The following is a 26,245-nucleotide window of genomic DNA, read 5'->3' as shown; positions in this document are numbered from 1 at the left end:
GCCCTGGCAGCGCTGCGCTTCACCTGGGCGCACGGCGCAGACGGGCAGATCGGGGTGCAGGAGCCGTTTTCGGGTGTTCTCCCGACCCGCGGGTGGCATTGCCTCCCCTTGGCTGCTCCCAGCTTTAACGGGGGAGCTCGGTACCGCTGGGGAGGGTGCGGTACGGCAGGGTTCAGGGAAGTGAGGCATCCTCAGCGCCCTGTCAGCTTGCAGACCTGCTGTGGGCAGGACAGTGCCCGGCATAACAAGAAGACTTAGGTTTCTTGCTATATCTGCCTTTGTTCTCATTGTACTCGGTAGGAAGAAGACAGATCAGCCGACCTGCTGTTGAGTTGGGTGGTACCTGGTTCGTACATCTCACACCCAGCTGTCTGTTTGGAGCTCACTGTATTCCTGTTAGTTCACTGTGGGGCCACGGGTTTGCCAGAAGACAGCTTGGAATACCTGAGCGGGGCTTCTGACCAATCACTGTAGAGCTGTCTGGGTTGCCTTAGCCTTGCTAGCATGGTGCGCTTTAGAAGATCTCCTCCCAGTAAATCCTTCCTTGTGGTAGAAGGAAAAGCTATGGAAGTGTGGAAATATGAAAATGCATTCCTTAGTTTCCATGTTTTTAATGCCTCATGTTTTTATGTGTATGTTTCTGCTTAGAGATTATATTTTGGTTTTGTCTCTCGATGTCTGTGGTGATGGTTCTCCTGCTGTAGGCCTTGAAGTGCTTTTTCTTTGTTTCTTGTCATGTATTTTTGCCCCCACCTCCCCATTCGTGTTAACACTCTGCCTTCACTATTTCTTCATCCTTGTTTTCTTATGGAGCCTCTTCCACTTGACTCCCTCCAATGGAAGAGGTTTTTTTTTTGTTGTTGTTCTTTTGTTTTTATAGGTCTTAATTGGCTAAAACCAATTAAAGGGCCACTCCTGAAGTGATTCTTTCTCTGTCAGTTTTTGTTCAACTTCTGCTTTTTCCTCTTTCTTCAGGATCAGTGAAGTAACAATTCCCCTTGATCTTGAGAGGACAGAAATACATGTCACTTCTTCCAGTGTAGGCTAGATTGAGGGCTCCTCATAGTGGTAGGATTTTAAAAGAGCATGGATAAATTGAACTACTTCAGATAAACATTAAAATGATTTCCAATATTCCTCTCATCTCCGAGTTTATGGCTTCAGTGATTGTCTTTTCCTATTTTAAACAGTTTTCTTCTTGAAGAAAGCTGATTTAATAAAGAAGTTAAATTGATAAATTTGCAGTGTAAACTGATGCAAACCCTCAGGGCATTTCTCTTGTACTTATTCTAGCTAATACTTTTAATAGTGCAATTCAGGAGTAAATTGTCTGGCATAAGCTAGGTCTCATTGCAGGGTTTAACCTTTCCTGCTACAGGATTTCATGGTCTAGGAGCAGCATTCTTGGCTTAGCAGTCTTGTCCAGCCCTAGGCATACAAAACAAAACCTGCTGGTGTGTGGGAAACCTGCCCGTCATGTGGGATAGTTAAATTTAAACCAATGTAAAAACATGAACAAGTGCAAACATACTTGTGCACATACACACAAACACACAGCTTTACCTGTTGACTTGAATTACTTCAACACAGCATGTTTAGATAAATTGCTCTACCTTTGTGTGTACCAATCAGCTGCACAATGGCAAAGGTAATACTTTACATGTGACTTGAGAGGCTTTCATTGTCGATTCAGGAAACAGGAGTGTGACTAGCCTGGTGTAACCTTGCCCACCCCAACCAGGGTTCCTATTAATAGCAGAGAAATCTAATGTGGAACCTTCTTGCAAGCTCAGTAGGCAGTTGGTAGATACAATTCTTTGTAGGTACTGTAAATGAGCATATAGTAGCAGTATTTTGTTTCTTGTGATTGCTGTTAACTGGTCCATGTGTTTAATGTTGGTTGTTTTTGTTTTTGTTTTTGTTTTTTTTTCCCATTTGAAAAATAGTTTTAATGGAGTGTTACCTAACAGATCTGCTGTATAGGAGATCCCTCTAGCTCACCATCTGGAGTATCCATTTTCTCTAGAGGTGGCTTTGTCTGCAACATGAGAGTAGATATGTTTGTTAATCTTTTGACACTAATCAAAACTGCAATTTTTGAGTTAAGTAATATGTTGTTTGTTGTTTTGTGTTTTTTTTTTTGTTGTTTTTGTTTTGTTTTGTTTTTTGTATCTGATGTCTTTTTATGTAGAAGCCAGGATATACTGTGATAGCTGCCTGCTAATTTGGTTTAGTTATCTTGCACGTTTCTCAGTTATTTCAGAAAAAACAGATTGTCCTGCTCTCAAACCTTGTGATTCTCATGCAGGGCTTAGTGACTTTGGTGGTTAAATTAACTTCAGTTGATCTAATCTACTAGGAGGTAATTCAGACTTCAGAAAATAACTGAGTTTATAAACGTTAAGGATGTAGCTGCTTGTCCAAGTACAAAAAGCACTAGCTTTAACAAAGTTTTCTAGATTTTCAGCATTACTGATATATCAGTGGGTGAAAATAATTTGCAGTCCTCTCCCGTGTGGCGCTGAGCCTTAGACAGATGAAATTTGCAGCTCTGTTGGAGGTACTCAATAATGTTTTGGAGGCGATTCTTCAGCTGTAAAGTGGTGATGGTAGACATGCTTGTAGTTCAGCAGATGGGCTTATTTGTTTGGAACAAACATGCAGTTCTACAGGAGGAAATTGAGACTGAAATGTCTTTTTGGTTGGTGGATGGTCTTGTGTAAGAAAGAAACTTTGTAGTTTATAAAAACAAGCTTGAGGGAAGCAATATGCCATGTGGTTATAATAAGAGTAAAACTGATCAGTGATGTGTTATTGATGAGTTCTGTCTTGCTTTTGTGGTTATCTTGTTCTGATTCCCCTTTCCGTCTGTAGGTAATAACCTGATATACCAGAGCCTCTACTCTTTGGCTGTTTTTTTTTCCCCCGTGTCCTGTTTCTGAGTATGCCTCGCTGTGTGTTGGCTTATTTGTTAAATTAATCATGTGGGAAGCAGATGTTTTAGTGCTGCATTGTAGTACAAAGAGAATAATATCTCCATCAAAAGTTGCATATCCTGAAAGGCAAAGAGCCAGGTTAAGAATTTCATTAAACAGGCTTTTGCATTGATGTTTGCTGTGTATTTGATGGTAGTTATGGCAACTGGTGGCTCTATTGACATAGAACATTGCCTTCTCTTATGACTTATTAAAAAAAAGCCTAAGAAATTATCAGTCTCTACATGCGACAGTGGGCCATTTCTTTATTAGTAGGCTTGTATGAAGTAAAATAATAATAATAATAATAATTTTTAAAAAATCTAGTTATGAACAAGGTGACTGATACAGGTTAATGCTATATGTTGATACAGGTTAATGCTATATGTTGTGTGTCCAGCAGCACCTTCATGTAACTAGCTATAGGTGTTCCACAGCCTTGTCTCTCATTATCCATACTTTTCCTTTTAGCTCTGCTGTCTGAGAGGGCATGGCACTGTAGGCTTTGGAGATCCCATCTGATTTGCATGCTAGGTCAGATCCATCTTGATGTCTGTGGTCATCTATTGGTTCTACTGTCATCCCGCACAAAAAGACTGGAGAATTCTGCTTCTAATGAGTATGAGAATTACACTCACGGTTTTCAACCTGCTGCTTTCTCCTGGTTTAATTTAGTTTGAATCAGTTCTGTGGGTTCAGTCCTTTTTTCAGGACATGAAAGTGTTTGCACCCAGGAAGCACTTAGTAGTTTCAGATACATTTAAATTATCAGCAGCAGATACTTAGTATTGATAACCTTTGCTACTTCATCCCCACATTTTTCTTTCCCTCTTTAAAATTCCCTATTTTATCTGTCTTCAGAGACACTGCTATACAGGATCTCTTTTCAATAGAAATGGCCTTTCTATTCTATGTGGGAGCTATAGCAGAATATTATTTCTATTACTTTGTTTTGCCAAGTAAAAATGTATGAGATGTTTCTCCTACACTTGAAAGATCTTTTAAGAAATAGACAAGCAAGCGAAAAAAACAAACTTGCTGTTGAGAAAGCTGCTATATCAGTTACCTTGGGATGTGTTCATAGTGCAAGATATCATCTTCGGTTGTAGCAGCTGTGATCCACTTAAGCTCAGAAAAGTCAGTTTGAGACTTAGTTGTGAGAAATACAGGCAATGACTGTGCTACTGGTGGTAAGTAGATTATGTGGTTACTTTGTCAAATGTTTTGCAACAGCAAATAGTATCTAGCGTGGGCAGGGTGTTGCTGCTTCAAGGCTGTCCCTTCCAGCGTAGCTCTGTCAATTCTGTACTTGGGGGAGCCAGAAGGTGCCAGTTCTCCAGGACCTGTGGCTTGGTGATGCAGCTTCCAAGAGGGGAAGAGTACCTGTTTGGGCCTTTCTCCAGAAGGCTGGATGCTTCAATAGCAGGCTGAGTCTGTACTTGTTGTCAAGGAGTTTGGACTAAGACCATTTTGAAACTATTGTTGGGCTGTTATGTGCGGCATTCTGCTGGGTTGCTATCAATGCCATGTAGCTTCTCTGCTTTGAAGCCTTCTGGGCTCCTGAGGACTTTTGGCTGAAGGGACTTAGAGGTTAAGTCTGGGTTGTACCGCATGAGAGTCTCAATAAACGCTGTCCTGTCCTTCAGCTCTGGGTGTGACTTCAAAACACAGCTCAGCAGCCTGACCCTCCACTAACAAGCTGTAGGAATTCATGTTGCACTGTACTCATCACAACAGTTTGAAGAAATGTAGTTACTGTGCAGCGAATAACTGAATCCCTCTGCCTTCCTCACCTTCCCCCCAAAGCTTGGCATTTTGTATTGCTGCTTAGGGTTCCACAGTGATATTCAGGAGGTTTTGTAGGGCCTCAAGTGTGGTCTTATCCTTGGAAAGCAAAAGAGATTTTGGATCCCCAGTAATTAGGTCCATCATGACTTACAGCCAACTCACAAACCTGTCTGTCTTGATTGCTCATAAGAATGTATCCAGTGAGAGCTGCATCAGCCTCTAAAGTAGAAGCTGCAGTGTTTTCCAAATGGTTGGCAGCCAAGTGATAATTTTGGCTTATTACTTTCCAAGCCGTAGCCTGACTAGACACCATGTGCTCTATACACGCCCCAGGAAAACTCAGTTGTTTCACAGACATCGGTAAGAGCATGAACAACTGTCCCCAGCTTGGATTCAAATGCATCAACATACACAACTTAGAAGCCTCAATTCTTGCTGTGTTACCCCCCGGGGAAAAAAGCTAAGTGATAGTCCTAACTCCATGGTTCTTGTTAGTAGGGTCATCTTGGCTTGAAGAACAAACCAGTACTGTTGTATACCATTCCTTGTCTGAAATTTGATTTATTTATTGTGTGACTTAGTTATCACTTTGTAATGTACCTTGACAGGTACTCAATTTAAGAATAGCTGGTGTTTTAGAAGTCTGTGTAGACTTGTTTGGATTTGGGCTAATAAACATTGGCTTTCAGTTCCTCTGCTTTGATCTTCTCAAGTTCCCTATATCCCTTTTGTGAAACTATCAGATCTCCAGGGTTGTAAGGTTGCCATGTCAGGGTGGAGCGTCACGTGTCTGGACATATCTGGTCTACATAGAACCGTAATGGATCTGCTGGCAGCAGGGTAGCTGGGATTTGGAGTGTATGTTCTGTCTTTTACATTTTCTTAATGACAATCAATGTAAGTTCTTTTAGGAGTTGGGACATTCTTCCTTAGAACTTGCAGAATGTCAGGAATTCTGTATTTAAAAGAAGTTTGCAGTGGTATCAGGCAACTGCAAGTGGTCTAAATAACAGTCTCATAGGTGCCCTCCTCTATGGAGGATTCTGGTAGCTAGCCTTGAAAATAATGTTCTTTATGTTTGAGTAGCAGAGCAGCTGTTTGAATCCTACAATAACGAGGACTGTGTAATTAACTGTTGCCTTTGTTAGGACCCATCTCTCTTTCTGCACACTGCCTGCAGCAGTAATAGCTTTGGCATGGAACTCACAGGCACTTACCTTTCCAAGAAATCTGTAAACTACATATATTGCCCTTTGTTGGGGGCTAAAATAGTATCTTCAACTTAAGTAGACAACTTTTAATAAAAATCCATGCATCTGACTCAAATCCAAAAGAAATGAAAGTTGTTTTTACGTGTGGTACTATGCAATCACTTAGAACTTTGTCAGACTAAATCTTCAGGACAAAGTGCTACTGGCTGGGTGTTTGACCTGCTTACATTTTCTTGGAAAAACTTAGTTGTTTCCTTAGCAGGAGAAGTATTTGTTAACTCTGATTTGAACCTTTTGTTTTTTGTTCTTTAAATAGAAGGTGTACTGTCTTTAGGGTAGGTAGTCGATGGGATGCTGAAAGCAACTGGGTGGGGAAGCTGTGTGTGAACTAATGGCTTGGGATGATGCATTTGGACCATATTTTGTACTTGCTGATGCACTCGTCTTTCAGATGTCAGCTGGGAATTCTGTTTTTGTGAATGCTCTGCAAGGCTAAGAACTCTGACAGAGTCTTTTTGCATGTGCATTATCTTAATTTCTCTATTTTTAGCTTCAAATATGGAAAAAAATATATAATACCTGTAGCCTCCGTGTTGTGAAATACTTTTGGACACAAATAATTCCCTCACGGGCTTTCTTTAATGTTAATTTTCAAGATATTTGCTTTTTAGAGTTGAGTCTGAAGAGTGTTCTCTTCACTGCCTTCTTCAGTCCAACGAAATAGTAAATGAACTACTTGTTCAGGTAGTGCCATAGCTTTCCTCAACTGGAAGAGCTGTTTTTCCTGTTGGAAAATGTGAGTAGAGGCTATGTGCATGCATGCAAATGGCTGAATTAAGGTGATGCTAATGATCTGTGCAGCCATAAGCAGAGTAACTGACACTCCTTCAATGTGCAAGAGCTACGCTTTGTAGTCACTGTTCTTCTCTTAGCTGTAGGTTTTTCAGAGGGGTATCATTATTTGTAAGTCATCTTGCAGTGTGTCTGTTATTGTATAAATATATTTTAAATAGTGTGAGTTGAGGCTTTTCAGTCAAATGAAGTAAATGTAACCTGTACTTATGTGTAATTATGGTGATGTAATTATATCTGAAAGCATTCACCCTTTTCAGACACACAATATTTTTGTGTCAGAAGATTGGTTGTTCTTTTGAATTACTCATTTTTCTCTTAAAATGCTCAGTTTGTGTGTCTGTTTGAACATAAACTCAGTTCCAGCTCTCTTCAAAAATCCAATTCTCCTCATTCTTGCTGTGTTTTTAAGGTCCTGCAATAAAAACTGCCATACCTACAAACTGCCATAACTGCTGTCTGGTTGATGGTAGGTGCTTGTGCATTAGTGAAACTCATTGTAGTTTTATCTACTATATGAGATGCTCGTGTCTGAAAACTAAATGGGAATAATAGAAGCGTTCTTCTGCAGAGCCTCTTTGTCTGCTTTGTGTTCTCACTGGGGAGCTGCAGCACTCAGCAATGCATGTCTGCTGGGGACTCCTGCCTGTCCTGCAGGGATCAGGATATCTCCCAAATACCTAATCCAGGATTTCTAGCTTCCTAGAATGGCTAAACAGCTTTGTTGCAAGCACTTATGTCCTGGAAGGATGTCTGTTAAATCTGCTTGTGGGCCTCCTTGCACATTTCACAGATCCTTTCTTGATTCCAGAGTCTTTACTTTGGAGCCTTCCTGGTTAGGAGGGTTACACAACATCCTTCTGGTTGGATTTGTTCCTTGCCAGCGCGTCTGTAGTGGTAGAAGTGCAAATGCTCAGTTCTGTCACTGCTTTTTGTTGGTTGTAGGTAGCTTCCTTACAGAGCAGAAGCTGTCAGCTCTTGGGCCTTTAAGTCAGCACCACACCAATTCATTTTTGGAAACCTGTTTTGCAGGTGAAAGGAATAAATTTAGCTATTGAAATATTGAATTCAACTATTGAATTAATGTGGGGAGGAAACCTGAACCTAAATTAACAAGTGGGTTAATTGGCTTATTTTTCAATTAACGTGTTTGATGTTGGCTAGGGAAAGTGGATTTCCATAAAGCAAGGCTGCAGTATATCAAAGGCCTTTTTCATTAAGATAAATCTGTAATTCTGTTTATAGAAGTTATATTTTATTCTGAATTAACGTTTGCTTTCATACGTGAATAGCAAAGGAAGGGAAAACTTGCAAACACTCTTTACCAGCGTGTGAAGAATGAAAAATCAGCTTGTAAGGAGACAATTGTAGCCCTTAAAATATTTTGTATCTTGCAGTTATTGTGTAGAAACAACGTAGCATTTGCCTGTTGGTTTTAGCTGGGACAAAGTGCATGTTCTTCTTGAAGTGTTTGTTGGGTTCTTATGTGTGAAATCTATTCATTTTGTTTGAATACTTTATGAAACATTATATGACATTCTGTTATGCAATATATGATATGAAATTTGTGTATGTTGTCCTAGGTAAAACCTCAGTTTTATGAATAGATGAGTTGGGTACAGATTTATTTTTATTGCTTTGGAAATGAGTTGTTTAGGAGTTGAGATCCATAGAGATTTCCTGGAGCCCTTTTGTTGAGTATAGTAATTTTGTCCGGACAGGAATTCCTAAAAGCTTCTATGGGAGTTAAGTGCTCATTCTGAGAATGGGATTCCTTCTTTGGGCAGCATTATCATTCAACTTATAATGAATGGCTTCTAAACACGGGAAGACAGGGAACAAAACAGAAAAAGGTGAGGGTAAAAATAGTCTCTGTGTGTACGCCTGGACTTATGTCAAGTTTCTGGAATGTGACTGAAATTTGAGATGCAGGGGGATGCAGCGTAAGGCACCGCAAATGTTCAGAAGCTGTAAAGGTGTGGTCTGGCTGGTGCTAGAGGCACTCATCAGCTGCTATAATAACTGGGGAAGCTTAAAAATCTTCCTTTGAAGTGGAGGAGTTGGCCTCATAGTGAGCCTTGTATCTGCTTGATCTACCAGTTGTGAGACTTTATGCACATTCAAATTTCATCTGGCCCTCCTGCGTTCTTGGTTTTCTTTCTTTGTTCTGTGTGTTTTATACATTTTATATATTTGTGTGTGTATCTATTTTAGAGAAGTAAGTAATTTTCTGCTTGCTTAGTTCCCTGAGCTTACCCTAGCACAGGATCAATCAGGTGGCAGTGCTGGAAGAAGCAGAGGCAGAAGACAATGGGGGGGCTGACCTAGTTCAACCGAAGCCTTTGTGAAACTGTAGCCTAAAGGAGAGGAGTTATTTTACCTTTAATATACGTTTTAGAAATTCCAGTGGTAAACACTAGAGGCTTAAATGGGATGGAGAGTAAGGTGAATCTGTGAAGTCTAAAGTGAAGGTTGCTCAGAAGATGTTAATGCTGCTTATATTAAAAAATAGTCAGTATTCCATAGTCTTACATAAATGGTAACAGTGCTCTTCTACACCTTACAAATAAGATTTCAGTGCAGTATAATCAATTTCAATAATTTCATTTGAAGTCATGTGGACAAGGTTGTTAATCCTCTATTTAATTATTGGTTACTCTGCTATTCCCTCCTTTTACTGAAATTAGATTTTATTATTATTATTATTATTTTGTGTGTGTGTGTGTGAAAAAAGCAATTTTGAGGATAGGAAACTAGAAAAAGCAAAAAACCCCAAACCAAAACAACAACAACAACAAAAAAAAACACCAAAACATCAAAACTCAAAGTGTATTTTTGAATTAGAGAAAAGTATTATGGAAGAATACGATCTTGTCTGCTTGTAGGTTTGTGTTTTGATGCTTCTGTGTTTTCCTTCTTTTTGGCAGTTTCTGGAGCATTTTGAAACATACTTATGAAGACAAACAATTAGTTAACTGATGCTATGGTTAAGAAGCTCTTTCACAAGTATAGGGGACTGATTAAGGAATAGGTGTGCTTGCTGTCTGTCCAGTGACTGGATAATCTATTGGTGAAGGTTATCACAAATGTCCCTTCCTGACTATATGAGAAGCTTCAGTTTGTTTCTTCCTTGTCTGAGCTTGATATTTTAGCTTTTCTTTAGTTAAAACAGCTGTTGTTTCTAAACTCTGAGGATTTTGGAAGCCTTTGTCTGGTATTTTGGTCAATATCTGTAGAAGAACTGTGTAGGCAATAGACCTATGAGTAGAATAGAGAGTATTTCCATTATGTGCTTTTTAAAGCTTAGGATAAAGCAGAGTCTCATAAGCAGTTATTACAAAGTTGGACTCAGTGAGATTTCTTTACTCTTGTTTTTAGATTGTAAAACCTAAGCATTGGCTTTCTGGGTCATTGTGGCCTAAGGTTAATTGTTGCCCTTGATATTCAGTATGGCCAATAGGTTGTCCAGCAACAATAAGGATGTGTAAGGATCCCAGAACTATGTATACTTCTCTAGCTGCTAGTTTTGACTCTTACATTGATTTCTGACAGCATGCAGACTTTGAACTATAGATATTGAGAATGGCTTGTCTTATAAAATGTCTTTAGCATTCCTACTTTGGGGTTTAGGATTTGGTATCTAGATATTGTTCCCTATTTGAAACTGCTGTAACTTGTGTGTATGACAGTGATAGGAGTTAATAATCTTGCTTTTGTTACCATGATTTCCTTAGCTTGTGATTAGAAGCCACAAAAAAGCATCTTTTAGCTGAATGCAAAATATATGGAGAAGACCAGTAGAAGACTTATAAACACAATGTGTAGTATCTTTTTTTCTCCTTGTGTGTCTCTAAGTCCTTTTATTGTTTTTACTTTTAATCCCTTCTTATAAGGGTAGTGGTGAAAGTGAAACCAAATAGCTTTAAGACTGTCCTGTGTTGCAGCACCGTTCAGATTTCTGTGTATGCTGAGTCAAATGTGGATCACAGAAGTGAAAGTGAATAGCTTTTCATGACTTTGAGTGTTCACTTTTGTGAATGACTGTAGTGAAAATCTTCCTTTTATGCAAACTGACTATGGAAGTTGTCAGTTATCACTGAGCTCTTTCTCTTGGGCACAGTTTTTTCCCCATGTATGGATACACTGTATTTACAAACTGCACGTTGACTAATGTTATCTTTGCATTCCTTTTCTTAATAAAAAAGTGTAATCTGGAATGTGTCATAGCAAAGGAGAAACTTAGTTTTTGGTGTTGTGAAGATGCTAGCTGCACTTCAGTCAAAATGGGCTGGAGAAGATACTGTCATAATCACTAGATTTGTATCTGCCTTGGAGTTGGTTTTTTTTTTTTTGGTTTTGTTTTGTTTTTTTTTTTTTTTGTCCTGAATTCTTTTCCTTTTATTTCATTGCCCTGTTGAAGGTGGCACTGGAACAGTCAGAGTACCAGGCTTCTTCTGGAAGGTACAGCGTAGCAAATGTAGTGAAGATGTGGATAAATTTAGAAAATGATTTTCATATTTAGGCAGAACTCTGTATGTCATTGATACTGAATTGTTTTCTGAATCTTTGTGTTGAAAAATTACCTGTAAGCGGTAGCAAATCTTTCTAGTCAGATGTACTCTTTCATGCTGTGATCTTAGATCTCCTTATTCTTTCTTAGATACTTCTTTGGCATGGATAAATAAACTCTGTTCTAAACGCAGTTTCTGAAAAGAGATCGGGAGCAGGAAAGTGGCTCTTCAGTCAGATGTACATTTAGTCAGTGGGAATTCATTCTGTCTGCTTTAATGGGGTTTGGCTCAACCTCTTGTCTTTGTGTATTAGTTAAGCCTCAGATACCACCATACAGGAATTATTCAGTGAAGAAATGCTTTCTTATTTTTAAGTGAAGCAATTAGCATAGTTTTCATAGGGTTTTCTGTCATCCTTTGGTAAGTAAATGTTAATTGCTACATTGAAATACTAATCCTGCAAACTCGTTCACTTTTAGAAGTTTTAAGTGTCTTTTGATTTGGGTAATATCATCCTCTGAATGAGAGCTGAAGCATCAGGCCCGGTCTCTTGCTGTTTCAGGAAATAGGAGGGAAACAGTGTTAGTTGGATGTTTTAATTAGATTGCTTGGAAAGTAGGAGGCATGTTTAGATAGAGAAAAATGCTTTGTTATTTTAACTGTTAAATGTAAGATGTCTGTAACATGTAATGGATGAAAACAGGTTGTCAGGTATGTGAAGTTTGGAGGGGAAATAAAACGGACAACTTTATAATTCCTTGGATTTAGGAAACAAGATGGACTTGGAATTTCAGAATACTATTTCCGTGCTGACTTCGAGTATATGCTGTCTTGACAAGTGGAAAAAAAATAAAAGTAACGTTTTCTTAGTGTATGCTGAATCTGTGCAACTATGCTTAGCTAATGTTTTTCTTTTCTTTTCTTGTCTTTTGTAGGTTTTGTAAAAGACACCGGATTAAGTCAAATTCAAATGTTCCATGTGTTCCAAAAGACTTGTTGATGATGTCAGAATTGGTTCTTCCACAATTTATTTTTAGTCTTATTCAGCACTTACGAGAGGGATATAACGAGCCAGGTATGTTTTAAATTTACATGCATCCAGTGTGTCATACTGTACTGCTGTCTCTTGCTTTGCAGCCTGTGAAGACACAGTACATGAATACCTGCATGCTATCTGTAGTTGACATCACTGAATTTCATGCATCTTTTCCTAACAAAGTTGCTAACAGGCAAGACTATTTGATTTGCTTCTCTGTTGAAGAGCTTCTTAAATAGGTTTTAAGAGTTATTTAGTGTTGTGTGGAGCTCTTCCAGAAAATGAAGTCAGGATCAATTTAAAATACGTGCAGATGAATTTTGAGCATTATATGCTAGTTCATTTTATAGTAGTCGTAACTGTCCTGCCCTGTATAGGTCTTGGCCAGTTTATATTATGTTTATACTAAAAGTTCTTGTTTATGTGGCTTTCAGCTCTTGATCTGCCATCAGAGAAAGACCTTCATAAAATCCTCCAGATTTTGGAGCCTCACGTTTCCTTTCTAGAAGACTTGACCAAAATGGGAGGAGCAATGCGATCAGTTCTTACCCAGGTTTTGACTAGCCAGCAGTTCTACAAAGATCTCAGCTCTGGTATGTTTGTGTTATTTCTAGTATTTATATGTCCAAATTTTGAAGACCTTAAGTGTCTTCTTAAGTTTTATCACTTCATTTTCTGCAAGTTTTTATCTAACTTCTCAAAACTCAGAGAAATTTGTGTTCTTAAGAACACTGCCACTGTTGTTAGAAGGGGTTTGGTAGAAGACCTATAGAGCACACATCTTTTATCTTCCATGTCCCAGATAAATGTATGAAGATGAGTAATTTCAAGATTTTTGCAATAAATCCATTCTCGTGAAAGAGAAGTGAATGTGGCAGATTACAACTGCCAAAAAGGATGCATCCCACTTATTGGAAGTGGAACATGTTCAGTGTACTTCAGGAGAATGGCTGCTCATGTAGATGCTACTTGAAGCGTCCTTTAAACAGCAAGAGGCCGTTGTATGTACTGAAGTTCTGTGAAGTTTTTTTCTTTAAAAACAAATAATCCTGCCCACACAATTATTTATTCTATCCTGTTTCAAGTTGCAATGAATCTGAACATGTTGTTTAATCACTCTTGGCACTCTCCTCATCCCCCAGTCCCAAGCTCCATCTTGTCTTCTTGTGATTAGAAGGTATTGTTTTTGAGTCCTTTCCATACTTCCTTTGCATAGGTAGGGAACAAATAGTGATTCTTATAGCTATAAATTGTCCTAGTTGGCTTGGGCAGAAGCTAGCTGAGAAACAGGCAATGCTCAAATCTTTAAAGGACTTGTGAAAAGGAGAATACATGTCTGAAGTGGATTCAGTTTCCTTCTGAGTAGGGAAAGCAAAGAAGAAGATGGCAGAGCAAAACCTGAACTTCTGACTTTGAATGTGAAAGTTGCATAGCTAAAAGGTTGCTGTCATCTCCTTCATGTTTTCTTTTCCTTAAGCATCTAATAGTTTGCTCCTCTAATGTTTCTTTTCCTTATAGGACAAATGTGTGTTTAAAATTCATTTCATAGAGTCATAGAATTGTTTGAATTGGAATGGGCCCTTAAAGGTCATCTAGTCCAACTCTCCTGCAATGAACAGAGACACCTCTAGCTAGATCAGGTTGCTCAGAGCCCCATCCAGCCTGACCTTGAATGCCTCCAAAGATGGGACTTCCACCTCCCTGGGTAACCTATTCCAGTACCTCACTACACTTACTGCAGAAAACTTATTTATATCGAGTCTAAATCACCCCTCTTTTAGTTTGAAACCATTACTTCTTGTCTTACCATGCAGACCCAGCTGAAGAGTCAGTTCTCTTCTTTCTTATAGCCCCCTTTGGTGTAAATTTTGTGTCCAGAGCATGTACTGTGACTTGTCTTCATTAGACTGAAGTGATGATATCTTTTGGAGTAATTTCTGTTGATTGCAGCTGCAGTTCTTGAACTTTGGAAGAGGAACTTCAAATACTAGAATTTATCTGTAGAGTATTACCATTGTGTCATTGTCTTCCTTTCTATGGGTACTTTATATCTATTTAACACCAAATTAGAGGATGAAAAAACTGGGAAGGTCTCTGGTCTCTTAGATTTCAGTTCATTATGTGTAAAATTCCTTAGCGTCTACTTCTCAAAATTGTGCAGCTTTTTGATATGTGGACCATTTTTAGATGCTTGTATAGACTATCACAGCAACAGCTGCCTCATTTGTGTATGTTCTGTAATGCTGGTTTCATGCTTATTCAAGGTGTTGGAGAGAATGCATGTGCCAAGAAAAGTCATGAAAAGTACCTCATTGCTTTGAAAGGCTCAGGACTGGCATTTCCTGAGGATAAACTTGCATGTGGTATGGAGGAACAAGGAGCTGGTACTAGCACGCTAGCCGTTCAAGGTTTGTGCAGAAATATATTTTAAGAGACATGTTGTTTATTGCTGTTAATTTTAAAAGCTATATTTTTAAAAGGCAAATCTCAGTAAATCTTAATGAAACTTGTTGTTTAGTGCAGCACCAAATTGCAGGATTCAATTCTATCAGCAACTATGAGCTTGTTCTCTTTTTGCTGCTAAAATACTTAGCATCGTTTTCCTGTCATAGAATTAATAGCATTTGTGCAGGCAAGATGAAGTTGATTGTGGTGGAATTTTATCATTGCAACTAAGTTAATTCACGTGATCACAGCACTTCAGTAAGAGCATTGTTCATCAGTAAGGACTGTTGTAGATTTTTTGCCATTTCTGAAAGAGCTCATCTCTGAGCAGTACAGTACAATGAACTTGTGCAATGTATTTGGAAATCCAAAGTTCTGTATTCTACGTATTGCTTGGAAATCTTACTTCATCTTCTCTGTGGAGTGCATTGCATTCTTTTTAGAAAGTTAATGTAGTTTATTCATTTCATACTGGTTCATTAAATATCATATTCTTTCATTATAAGACTTATGAAGGGAATCTCTAAATTTTCTTATTTCAAAAGGTTTAGCAGGTGCTACTGCAACATCAGGACAAGCGGATTCTTCAGATGAGGTAAGACTGATTTTAATGACTGTAAGGAACTGCAACAGTATTAAATGGAGAGATTGCTTGCATCCAAATCCTGCAAGCATTTACTCATCTACCATGTATTTTTCTGACATCTTACGCCCTCAATTTGCTAAGAACCTCTTGGAAAAACTCTTATTATTTCTTACAACATTTCAGTTCAATTTATGTAAGTAATGTAGAAGAAACTGTGTGGGTAGTTCAAAAGTTCAAGTAATTTGGACTTGATTAAAGCAAACTTAAATCACAGAGTGTTCAGAATGGTGCTAGCAGCTTTGGGCACCTGAGAATCTGGCTGGACTTGTGATAAGTGGCAGTGAGAATTTCTCTGAATATCAATTCCCATGTGCAGTCTTGACCTTGTTTACCAAACATGTTGAGAAGGAGTAAAAAGGAGGGAATCTCTTCAATACCGAGCTAGAATAAACAAGCAGAACTTAACAAGAGAAGCTGAGTTACTTTTTCAATTTATTCTTTTTATTTTTTTCCTTATTATTTAAAATCTATTATCAACTAGTGAGTCTTAGTAGCAATTCAAATTGATTCTTAGACACCTGGCAGAGCTAGCATAACTAACTTCAAACCATGCAAAATAGAATTTAAAACTCCAATGAGAATTTATATGTGAACAAGTATTGAAGTAAAAATGTTTGTGTATGTCTAAAGCAGTTGTGTGATATGTGTGGCTCTGTCACAAGCACAACAGCATCTCTTGTGCTTTCAGCAGTGATTATAATCTGGCATTTTCAGGATATTACTTGTAGTTGTTTTTTACCATAACTTGACAAAAAACAACACAAACAAAAACCTGCAAATAACTGCTAACAGTATCACTTTTAAAGCCTGGCAACGGGGAAAGCAGTGCAAGTTAACGCTAGTAAACAGATAGTATTTTCAGTTCAACTTAAAATGGCTCAGTATGCTTTGTGGTGTTATACCTATCAAAAACAGAACAGGGGAATAAAGTAAACTTGTAGAAGTCTGGTGAGAGATCAGATGATCAGATGTCAGTGGCACTTCTATTGGGAAAGATGTCCAAGATGGAGATAGAGACAGGTGTATATTGTGGGAGATTTATTTTATTTTATTTTATTTTATTTTTTTTACTGGGGTAAATTTCAAGGTGAAAGTATTTTTATAAATAAGTAAGGAGGGAGATACAGTAATCGTACTGTAGCTTGTGGATTAGAGATGTCTCTTATCTGGAAAGGTTTTTCTTTCTGATCTTCAGGATAGAAATATAAATAGGCATTTATTGTATGTAGATATTTCATTACATTACTGCAGATACATCTTGAATTGTAAATTACATAACATTTATTATTTGAATTTAGGACAGAAGTGAGACACCTTAGCTGTATTATTAAATATTCTGTTATGTAAAGCAAATCTGCATGTATCTCTGTTGTTGTTTGGGTGTATTTACAGATATTATCAAGTGGGTAAAACCAAGATGTTTTACCTTTGTTTTATTATCTGCTTGTTATCCCTTGGCCTGGGAGGTGTGATGTGACCTAGCACTCACTGTCTCAAGACTGTTAAAATTAATGCATTTGACATTAAGATTTAATGCATCTTTACTGTAGCAATGGAAACCAACCATCTGATTTTGTTAAAGGGGGAAAATAAAACAACAAAAAATCCCACATTTCTCAGGAAAGTATTTCTCATTGAGTTGCTGATAATTTCATTTTCTTCACAGTGAAATGACTGTAAAGTTGCAATGAAGACTTCAACTTTTTCTCGTATTTCAGAATGGGAAATGCCAGAGCAGTAGTGTTGGAGGTCAAAATCCAACACGTTAATTAAAATTTTCATGCCCAAATACATTATTTTCTGACAACTGTCTGACTTCACTGAGGCTGCAGATGAGTTTGTTAGACATGAATCTATCACCTTTCTAGCAATAGGTGCTCAGAATCCTTGTCTTTAGGACAGGACTCTAAAATTGCAGATTTTTCCAGTTCAAAGTAATGTTTTATCAAGCCAGATTTTTGATTTGGAGACTTTAGCCTCAGTGGGGTAGGGGATGTGATCAGAGACAGCCTGCTGAGATCTGACTGGCTGCTGAGTGTGGAAGTGATGTGTTTATGAACTCCTAGGTCTCTTGTGGTCTGTAATTGTGTGTCCATCCTTAGAAGTTGGCTAGAGGATTTTCAGATGAAGGTACTGAAAGGATGAGAAAAAATTCAGACTTTTCATTAGCACAATACTTTTGGTCAGTACTTGTATCTAACATTTGAATGATCTTTCTCCCCAGGGAAGAACAGTTACTACTTCAGTTCCACGTTCTCTATCATTCCTCTTGAAGTTTGGAACTGAAGTAGGGCATTTGTGTAATGAAGAATAGTATTGTTCATGTATTTGCAGCATACATATTGATTATGTATCATAAAACCATGACACATGCAGTAGATATTTGCATTAGTAATCTTTCCTTTTATTAGCACCTGCAGGAATTATTCTTCATTTCAGTGTTTCATTAGGACTACCATTGTTGCATTTTGGAACCTTTGCTGTTTTGTTTGCAGAGTACACTGAGAGCTTCAGATGGCAAGTGCCTGCATGAAGGGTTTCTTTGATTCTGTAGGGGAACAAGCAAATTGAATTTGCCTCTTGGAGATGTCAACAGAACTTGAATCAAAACCTTCTGTTGATTAGAAAATGCTCAGCTAATTGTCAGCAACTTTATTAGTTAGTGTGTTGAATGGTGCTTCGTCAGGAATCAAACAAATCCTTACAGATGAGTATAGTGAAACCTTGGATATGCAACATGCAGAACATTTGTGACTCTAAACATTTTTGTAGCAATCATTTTCAGAAATCAAAGCAGCTTGCTGACAAAATTAATTAAATAGATGTTGTTGTCTGAACTGATGATAAGATCCCCGGGGGGGGGGAAAAGGAGTGATTTAAAAAATTATGTTATTCCTAAAGCAATATTGCCCAGACTCTTTGTTTCCTGTAAGCAGCAAAAGTATTTTGTGATGAGAGTGTATTCAGGACACTTCTGATTTAAACTGATAGTTAAACCACGATTTTGAGTGCATGCAGTCTCTTGGTGATAACATTCTATATATGCCATTGTAACTTTTTAAACTCTTTTGCTATCCCAGGAGGACCAGGATGGCAGCCAAGGTGTGGGCAAGCGCAAAAGGGTGAAACTAAGCAGCACCACCAAAGGTATTTATGTAAAAAGTCCTGATCTCAGTGTATTTTATCTGCTTTCTGTTTATTTAAAAAAAAAATATCTAGGAATACTATTGTTCATTTTCCTTCCCAAGGGCTGTGATGCTGCATGTGGCAGGTATTAAACATGTCAAAGACTGAAAAGCACAAGTGAGATAGTACTAATTAGCAGCTTTGATTTCTTTTGGGAGTGAATACAACTTTCTGTATTGGAACTTTGACCAGTCATTTTGTCACTTTCATGTCATAAGACCTCTAACAGTCAATTTTATTTTCACTCTGTGGCTGACAAGGCTGCAACACATCTCGGTAAACAGGTTTTTGATATGTTTATTCTTGGCAACTTTTTTTCATTCTGCCACTACACAATGTGATTGTGTTCTCAGTCAAGCAAGAATGGTTCTCTCTGGATAGTCTTTCTGTAATATTCTTCTAGTAATGCTTGAGGAAAGATATGTGGGTGAAGTCTCCTTTTTTACCACACCATTATTTCCCTAGAGTGAAATTAATCTTCTGTGCAGTTTCTAGCCCGAGATGAGTATCGCTCATTAGTGTGAGTTTTAATTCAAGAATGACCATAAGCTAAAGATAAGGTAGTTCTTTCCTGTGCTTTTCCTGAGGTTTTTTTGTTTAAAGAAAAGAATGTTTGAGTGAAAAGCAGTAGTGAAGGTTGAAATAAAATTCCTGTAAAGGCTTTTGAGTGAAGGTTTGGAGTTTGAATCTGTAATGTGCAAGATCATGAAATCAGTAAAAAGGAATGAAAGTATCATGAGGGTTATGGAAAAAGCGAACTGCTTATTTCTGATGTTTTCAGATGTAATGAAAAAAGATAGGAAAGCCAGAAAAGCAGAGAACTGAGTGTTTTGGCATTTGTATTATTAGGAGATGATCTTAGCAATGATACAGAAGATCATGAATTGTCTGAAGATGGGTGGCTTGATTTCTGTATGCTATAGCAGTAGATGTTTGTATGTGCAGTGATAAGAGGAGCTGAGTGGAAGTTGGAACAAATCAGAATTAACAGAACAGTATGTTGTGGAAGCGGTGGTAATGCTGGAGAAATGCAAGAAATGTACTGTCACCTCTTGGTGGAGGGCTCTCTTGAAGACTGCTTACTTGCTGAAAATGTAGTTAGTCAGCTAATGCAAGAGAAAATTGGCCTTTCTGATGCGTAATAACTGATTTCAGGAAATAGGCAGGGAGGAAGCTCAGAGATCTAGAACCTGCGAGGTCTGAAAACTGGTGTCAGCAGTGGCATTTCAGGAAAAGTGGTTCTTTAATTCAACATCTGGTTTCCCCTCAGGATTGTAGTCTTCCCCCCCACTGAGGTATCCCAACATGGACTGTGCTCATGATGTTGATAGCTCCTAATATCAGTCCCACAGGAGGGAGTCTGCCGGTGGGGGAAAGGGTAAGTATCTGTTTTTATTAAATATTGAATAGTTTTCTGAAGTTTTCAGTATTCATATTTTATGTCCAAATTGGTATAAAATAAGAGTATGAAAAGAAAATTTTAGAAAACTGAGTATTGAATAAAAACAGATTTACCTTTTCCATACAAGCAGACTCCCTCTCCTGTCCCAGGTCTGTAGTGGTACTGGCTTTGTATTGGAATTGTTTGTGGGCTGGGGATATAGAACGCTAAGCATCATATTTCAGGAAGGTGTTTTGAAACAAGTTGTGACTCTGTGGTTTCTTTAAAAAATGTTACTGTTTTTATACTGAAATGTTGCTGGTACAGGTGTGCAACTGAGTATCGAGAGACATTTTTGTTGTTACTCTGTTTTACAACTCACATCCATCTGAAATATGGAGTGCTTAGGACAGTTTTGAACCCACGGGTGTTATTTTTTTCTTTTCTTTTAGCTTGTTGAAAGAAATTTAATCATGCAGTGCTTTTCACAAGCATGGAAACATTTGTCCAAGTGTTATTAACAAACTTTCCAAGTTGGGTAAGAGCATTCAGCCTACTTAAATTCTGTAGCAGGTGTAAGTGGAAACTGACTGAACTAACTAAACAGTTAATATGTGCTGTCAGAGAAACTGCACACCTGTATCAGATAAGGAATTGTGTTACTTGTCTTCATGCTTGGTGTTTTCACTAGGGCACTTGAAATGTACTTAAATGTGTGATATCTGGATGGAGGACTTCAGTCTGTGTGACTTCCAAGCTTTCAGGGCCAGCAAATTCAAATACATAATGTAAATGATCCATCACTTATTTGCTGCAGTAGGTGATGTGTGACACTCTACAAAATATTTTGTGAAAATTAAAATATCTTTCATGGACCTATGAAGGCAATTTTTTACTTCAGCACTTGCAAAATATATTGAGTGAAATATTCTCTTCTTTGTGTGACTTGCTAGAGTCCCTAAAACTTAAAATATTCATTATTTCTTATGATCTTTCACAATTCCTGTGATATTTTGGACTGATCGATCACTTGACAGTGGAACTCTGGCCTTTGGTAATAGTAGATGAGGATCCCTGCTTCACAAGTAGGTGCTAAGCAATTCAGTGCAGTCCCTAAAGCTGTCATACATACCTTACTGAAGTGGTGAGTCTCTAAGGCTAGAACATGTCGTGATTCAGTGCTTCTGGATCTGTGCTGATGGAAGCATTTCATACAGTCCCATCTGTATGGCATTCTTGTGCAGTGGGTTTGTCCCCAAGTCGATTTCTGATTACAAAGAAGCAATATTACAATTTTCTGTAGTCTGTATGTGCTGTGGGAGTAAACAGTACCTGTTGTACTTTCAAAAAAGGATGGAAAAGAGGCTTTGCTTTTTAGCATTTCTTTTAAATAAAGTTAATTAATGCTGTTATCAAGCACTTCATGAACAGTTTATTCTAGCAGAGGTCAGTGTTTGTGTAGCGTTGCAGTGAACTGTTTCATAAAGCTAATCTCCTTGAAAACTTGACTGACAGACTGGAAAGGTTATTTGATTTCTTTATAGGTACTCTCCAGGGATGTACAAGTGAGTGGTCAGCATGAATGAGATAAGAGTGAGCAGCCAGGAGTTTGCTGAGGATGTATGAGACTTGTCTCTTACACCTTCTCATTAGGTGATAAGGGCATTATGGTAGCTTTATATATAAAGGAAACAATAGCTTTGGGAAAGGAGATCCATCTGACTTGAGATATGTGTAACTCTTGAAAACTAAGTACATATATTGCATTAAAAATAGGAATAGCTAATGCACTTGTTTCTGCTAAGTTTTAGTGTTTTGAAATGGAACATAAGTGTTCTTATGGGGTAAAACTCACAGTTAAACGTAAATGTTGTTTTCTGTTTTCAATTCAGCAAAGTGCTGCTGTACGTTAACTGCTTCCTTCAATTAAGAGGCTGTGTAAATTGCTGAGGTTCATCAGAATGGGTGGAGCTATGGCAGTAAGGTGATACAATTCAATGCCATCAGTGAAGACTGGACTCTGGCAGAATTGTGTTGAAAACTTCATTGACTTCTCTGGGAGGATCTTTTTATATTTGTTAGTAGTGGCTATTTGTGTTTTTCCTGTGTTTTTGAAAAAATGCGGAGTGCACTAAGATTTTCTTAAATTTTGTTAGTTTTATGTCACTGCAGCTGCATTATAGTTGTTATTGATTAAAAATTACAATGTAATTGTTACACATCCCCTCCTCCAAACTTTTATGCAGATCAGTCTATCATGGATGTTTTGAAGCATAAATGTTTTCTAGAAGAATTATTGTTTTGGACAATAAAATATGAATTTCCACAGAAGATGGTGACTTTCTTACTCAACATGCTGCCAGATCAAGATTATAAGGTACTTATCTTGTGTCATTCACATTGAAGTATCTTTTTCTGATTCTCATATTTAGCATGTGTTATATCTTAGGAAAGACTGTCTATCTTTATATCTTAATTATAGCAGTCAAATAGTGCAGATCATTTACTTGATTTTGATTATTTTCTTCAAGTCTGAAGCACGTGGTATTTGAAGAGAGAACTGGACAAAACAAGGTTGATAATGTCTGGAGCAGCAGTATTAATTTTGTTCTCACATTTTGTATGTTTTGTTCTTTGCCTTTTTTTCCTCTCATCTGGCTATTAGTTCATGTTTGCACGTGTTGGATTTTCAGTTTTATTTTACTTTGTAACGTGGATTTTTATCGGTTAGAAATGTGGATCAAAACTAAACAATCCTGCAGTGTAACATGTCTGGTAAATTATTGTTCCTATTGAAACTGATGTAGTAGATTAATTTCTCCATCTAGGCCTTTATGGTGTGAGTGTTCTTGCTGCAGCTATGCCCTGTGTAGCTTTGGCAGCCTTCCAGCTGTTTCCTTACAGAGCTTTGCAGTTGTCCATACCAAGTGTCTCCTGGCTTGGAGTCATGGAGGCTGGATATCATCTTCCTGTTTTAAATCTTGGTGTGCAGCCAGGTTTGGTTGTTTGCTCTACATGTTCCAAGACCTAATATACATAGCAGTCAGGCTTAACATTTTGCTCTGATTGAGTCATATCTTTGAGCCATGCTAAAGTTTTGGATCTTCTCAATTCCTGATGGGAGGCAAAGATCAAGAAATCCTTAATTCCAAGCATGCAGATTTCTTCAGAAATGCCCCTTTATAAAGGGGCTGTTCTTCGTTCATGCCCTTTAAAACCTTTCTGCATTGGAGCAAAGGATATGAAGATAACCTGCAAAAAAGGGAAGGATAGTACATGATTCTTCATCTATGCTTCATCCACGTCGAGGCAGTATTTTGATTTGGGATACCAGCTTAGATCCATCTTGGTCCTGGATTCAGCTAACATGAAAAGAGACATGAGGACTTTGAAACTGATCACCTCTTACCCTAAAGGCTTGAGTTCTTCTTGATATTTGGACATTCAGTTCTCCTGATCATTTGCCAGCTTAACACCTGCCTGTGAGAACACTCGAGCACTAGCAGCAAACAGAAGAATCTGGTAAGTGTTGCTGTGTTTACCTACATATTGTACCATGTAATAACCACAGTTTTTAATGAGCTTAGGATCATTTTTCATTGGCGAGAAGCCTTAGTCTTCAGTGGATTTCTTCATTGTCATCATAAAAAGCTCCTATGTACAGGCTTAGTATTAGCACAGCTCCTAGGTATTTGAAATCTTTTGGAATCTTTTTTTTTTAATTGCTGTGATTATCTAAAGGGGATTTTTCAACAGTGAGCAAACTCGGAGCAGGAAATACCTGTAGGGACGTAAACTTTCTAGGATGGTCTCTCAGTTTTCTGCTGCTTTCTCCCACTTAATCTATACCAGTGTTCTGTCCTCTTAATTTTTTTTGCTGTTGCTCTTGTGGCGATTTGTTTGATTTTTCTTGAGCTCATTAAAACATCAGAATTCTTTTGTGAGGTTGGTTTTTTTGATAAATTGAGCTCACTAGCCAGACAGGTGGGCATGGAGCTGGCAGTGTCTGTGCATGTGTGGAATTTGCTGAAATCTCTGATCTCCAGCATAAATGTAGTACAGCTGACTACCTCCACCATAGCCTACACAGGAGTCAGTGAACCGCCAGCAATCTGCACAGATTTTTTAAAGCAGGAGAACAAGTATTTCTTCTAGGGTTTGAGTACTGGGAAGAGATGCTGAAAGTGGTAGGCTGAAATGATGTTAACTAGCTTTATAATCTTTTCTTTACAGCACTTATGCCTGAGGCACTCTGACATTTGAAGTTTAGAAGACTTACAAGTGAAGAAAGGGAAAACAGTGGAGAAGATTACTGGAACTTCCAAGAAATTACAGGGGCTGACCTTGATGGAACCAAGGAGAAAGCAAAGCAGTGGGTTGGCTTTAATCAGAAGTCTGGTCTGGAATCGTAAAAATCATCAAGAGTGGTGCTCTACTGTGATCTGGAATAACCAAAGTGATGAAATGCAAAAGCATCTGATAATGAATCAACAAAAATGTTTATTAGAAGTTTTCTGCATCTTCAGACATCTCCCATAGTGAGGGTTGAGGTAGTTAGAGCAATAGGACTTCACTGATTCCCAGCTGCACTGTTCAAATGTACAAATTCTGTAAAATAGTTTGTCTATTGGAAACTAAACTTTAGCACAACTTCCACCTGGCAACCTGGGAGATGAAAGTTCTCTCTGACTAAACCAGGGTGTTGATGTTAGAATCCTAGAAAGGTGAAATGAAAAAAAGTAACATCTTTTTTTACATAGGCTAGAAATTCAGGTACTGTGCAATATCATGCAGAGTCAGTGAAGGTAATTAAATATACAGAAAAATGTGTCTGTCTTAGGAAGCCACTTCTTGCAAATGGTTGGAAGCTGAGTGTGTACTTGGAAAAATGTCTTATTTTCATTATTTTGTTATTCTATTTTTTTTTTCTTGTAGTTGTCCATACAGTGTTAGCCACTCAAAGACAGGATGCTGAGCTGAATGGACTGATTAAACTCTCTTCAGCATTTCAGCTTCTGAAACTGAGTTTGTTTCCTCTCTCAAAATTGGAAAGGGCTGTGTTCGTTCAAATTACAAATGAATGTATGCCTAAAGCTTTTCTTTAAGTGTCTTATGGAATCCCTGTCATTACACTATAGAGGTGATGACTCTACAGTACTTTCAGAAATTGATTATTGTACGTGTGAGGTACAGAAAGCACTGATGTGTGCTCATTTAAATAAATCTGAAAATTGACTGTAGAAGAGGACCGTGTACTTGCAACTAACTTGTTTTACCAAATTCTGTTATTTCAAGAGGAACATTATTCCTATAGGACAGAGACTTGGAATACTATTCAAACTTGATACAGTGTGGAAAAAGTAGCAGGCTGAAAATGAGAACTGTGAAATTGTTTGCTAAATTGCATGTCATGTTTTAACATTGCTGGAGCATAGTATTTAAGTATCTTCTTAAAATTACACTACTAGCATTAATGTGCTAACTTAAGGTACCAAATACCTCAGTTGTGTCTGAGGCTTAACATTAGTAGTGCTTGTTATAGATGTCATTGCTAATGATTTTTGTGGTGTCATACTTTATTTTAAAGCAATTTGTACAGTAGGTTGTTCAAGCCTGGAATATGGAATGCTACTGTAGTAACTCTGAACAAGTTAGGTAGTATATAAATATGCTGGAATGTGGTTGCTTCAAGAAGCTGTGTTGAGAGACTGCAAATAATCACCATTGTGCTGTGGATGCTGTGCACAGAAGATATTTTCTATTACTATATGGGCTACCATTGCTTTGGACTAATTAAAGCAGGACAAGTTAAACTGTGTAGTAATGTTTCCTGGTGTAGTAATGTTTCCTGCAGTGACATACTCACCCTAGTTTGTTTGGTTGCATATTTATTTTGTATTAGCAACTTGATCTTCAGTTTTAAGGATATTTGCTGGAAGAAGCCATCTCTGTGCCTAACAGGAGTGTGTTATGTTGTGATATTTTTGGGAATGTCCCCTAAATGAGAATAACATGGTAGTGCTACAGTAGAAATATGAGAGTACAAAGTTTGAGGAAGGTAAAATGATCAGTGATTTGTGTATTTGTCTAGTGAAAGCACATCTGACATAGAGTGATTTTAGAGTTCCTTCTTTTATGTTTATGAAAGATTAATACCAAGAAGGAATAGACATGGAGTTTTAGGCTTTAAACTGAAAACTGTCATCACTCTGCA

At 37.9% G+C, this 26,245-nt stretch overlaps 1 protein-coding gene across 2 annotated transcripts in view; it reads left to right on the top strand.

The window, feature by feature from the left end:
* The window catches only part of UBR3 (ubiquitin protein ligase E3 component n-recognin 3), a 91,002-nt gene that overhangs the window by 874 nt on the left and 63,883 nt on the right, over nucleotides 1–26,245 (top strand). For both annotated transcript variants that reach the window (XM_072341909.1, XM_072341907.1), the window contains exons 2-7: nucleotides 12,273–12,412; nucleotides 12,808–12,966; nucleotides 14,638–14,781; nucleotides 15,364–15,413; nucleotides 18,545–18,611; nucleotides 22,278–22,408. In XM_072341909.1, coding sequence (XP_072198010.1) covers nucleotides 12,273–12,412; nucleotides 12,808–12,966; nucleotides 14,638–14,781; nucleotides 15,364–15,413; nucleotides 18,545–18,611; nucleotides 22,278–22,408 — 691 coding nt within the window. The remainder of the gene's footprint in view (nucleotides 1–12,272; nucleotides 12,413–12,807; nucleotides 12,967–14,637; nucleotides 14,782–15,363; nucleotides 15,414–18,544; nucleotides 18,612–22,277; nucleotides 22,409–26,245) is intronic.

The sequence above is a fragment of the Excalfactoria chinensis genome, chromosome 7 (assembly GCF_039878825.1).
Source record: "Excalfactoria chinensis isolate bCotChi1 chromosome 7, bCotChi1.hap2, whole genome shotgun sequence".
NCBI classification, from domain to species: Eukaryota; Metazoa; Chordata; class Aves; order Galliformes; family Phasianidae; genus Excalfactoria; species Excalfactoria chinensis.
The sequence above is the reverse complement of the archived record's forward strand: the minus strand, read 5'-3'. Positions and strand labels throughout refer to the sequence as shown.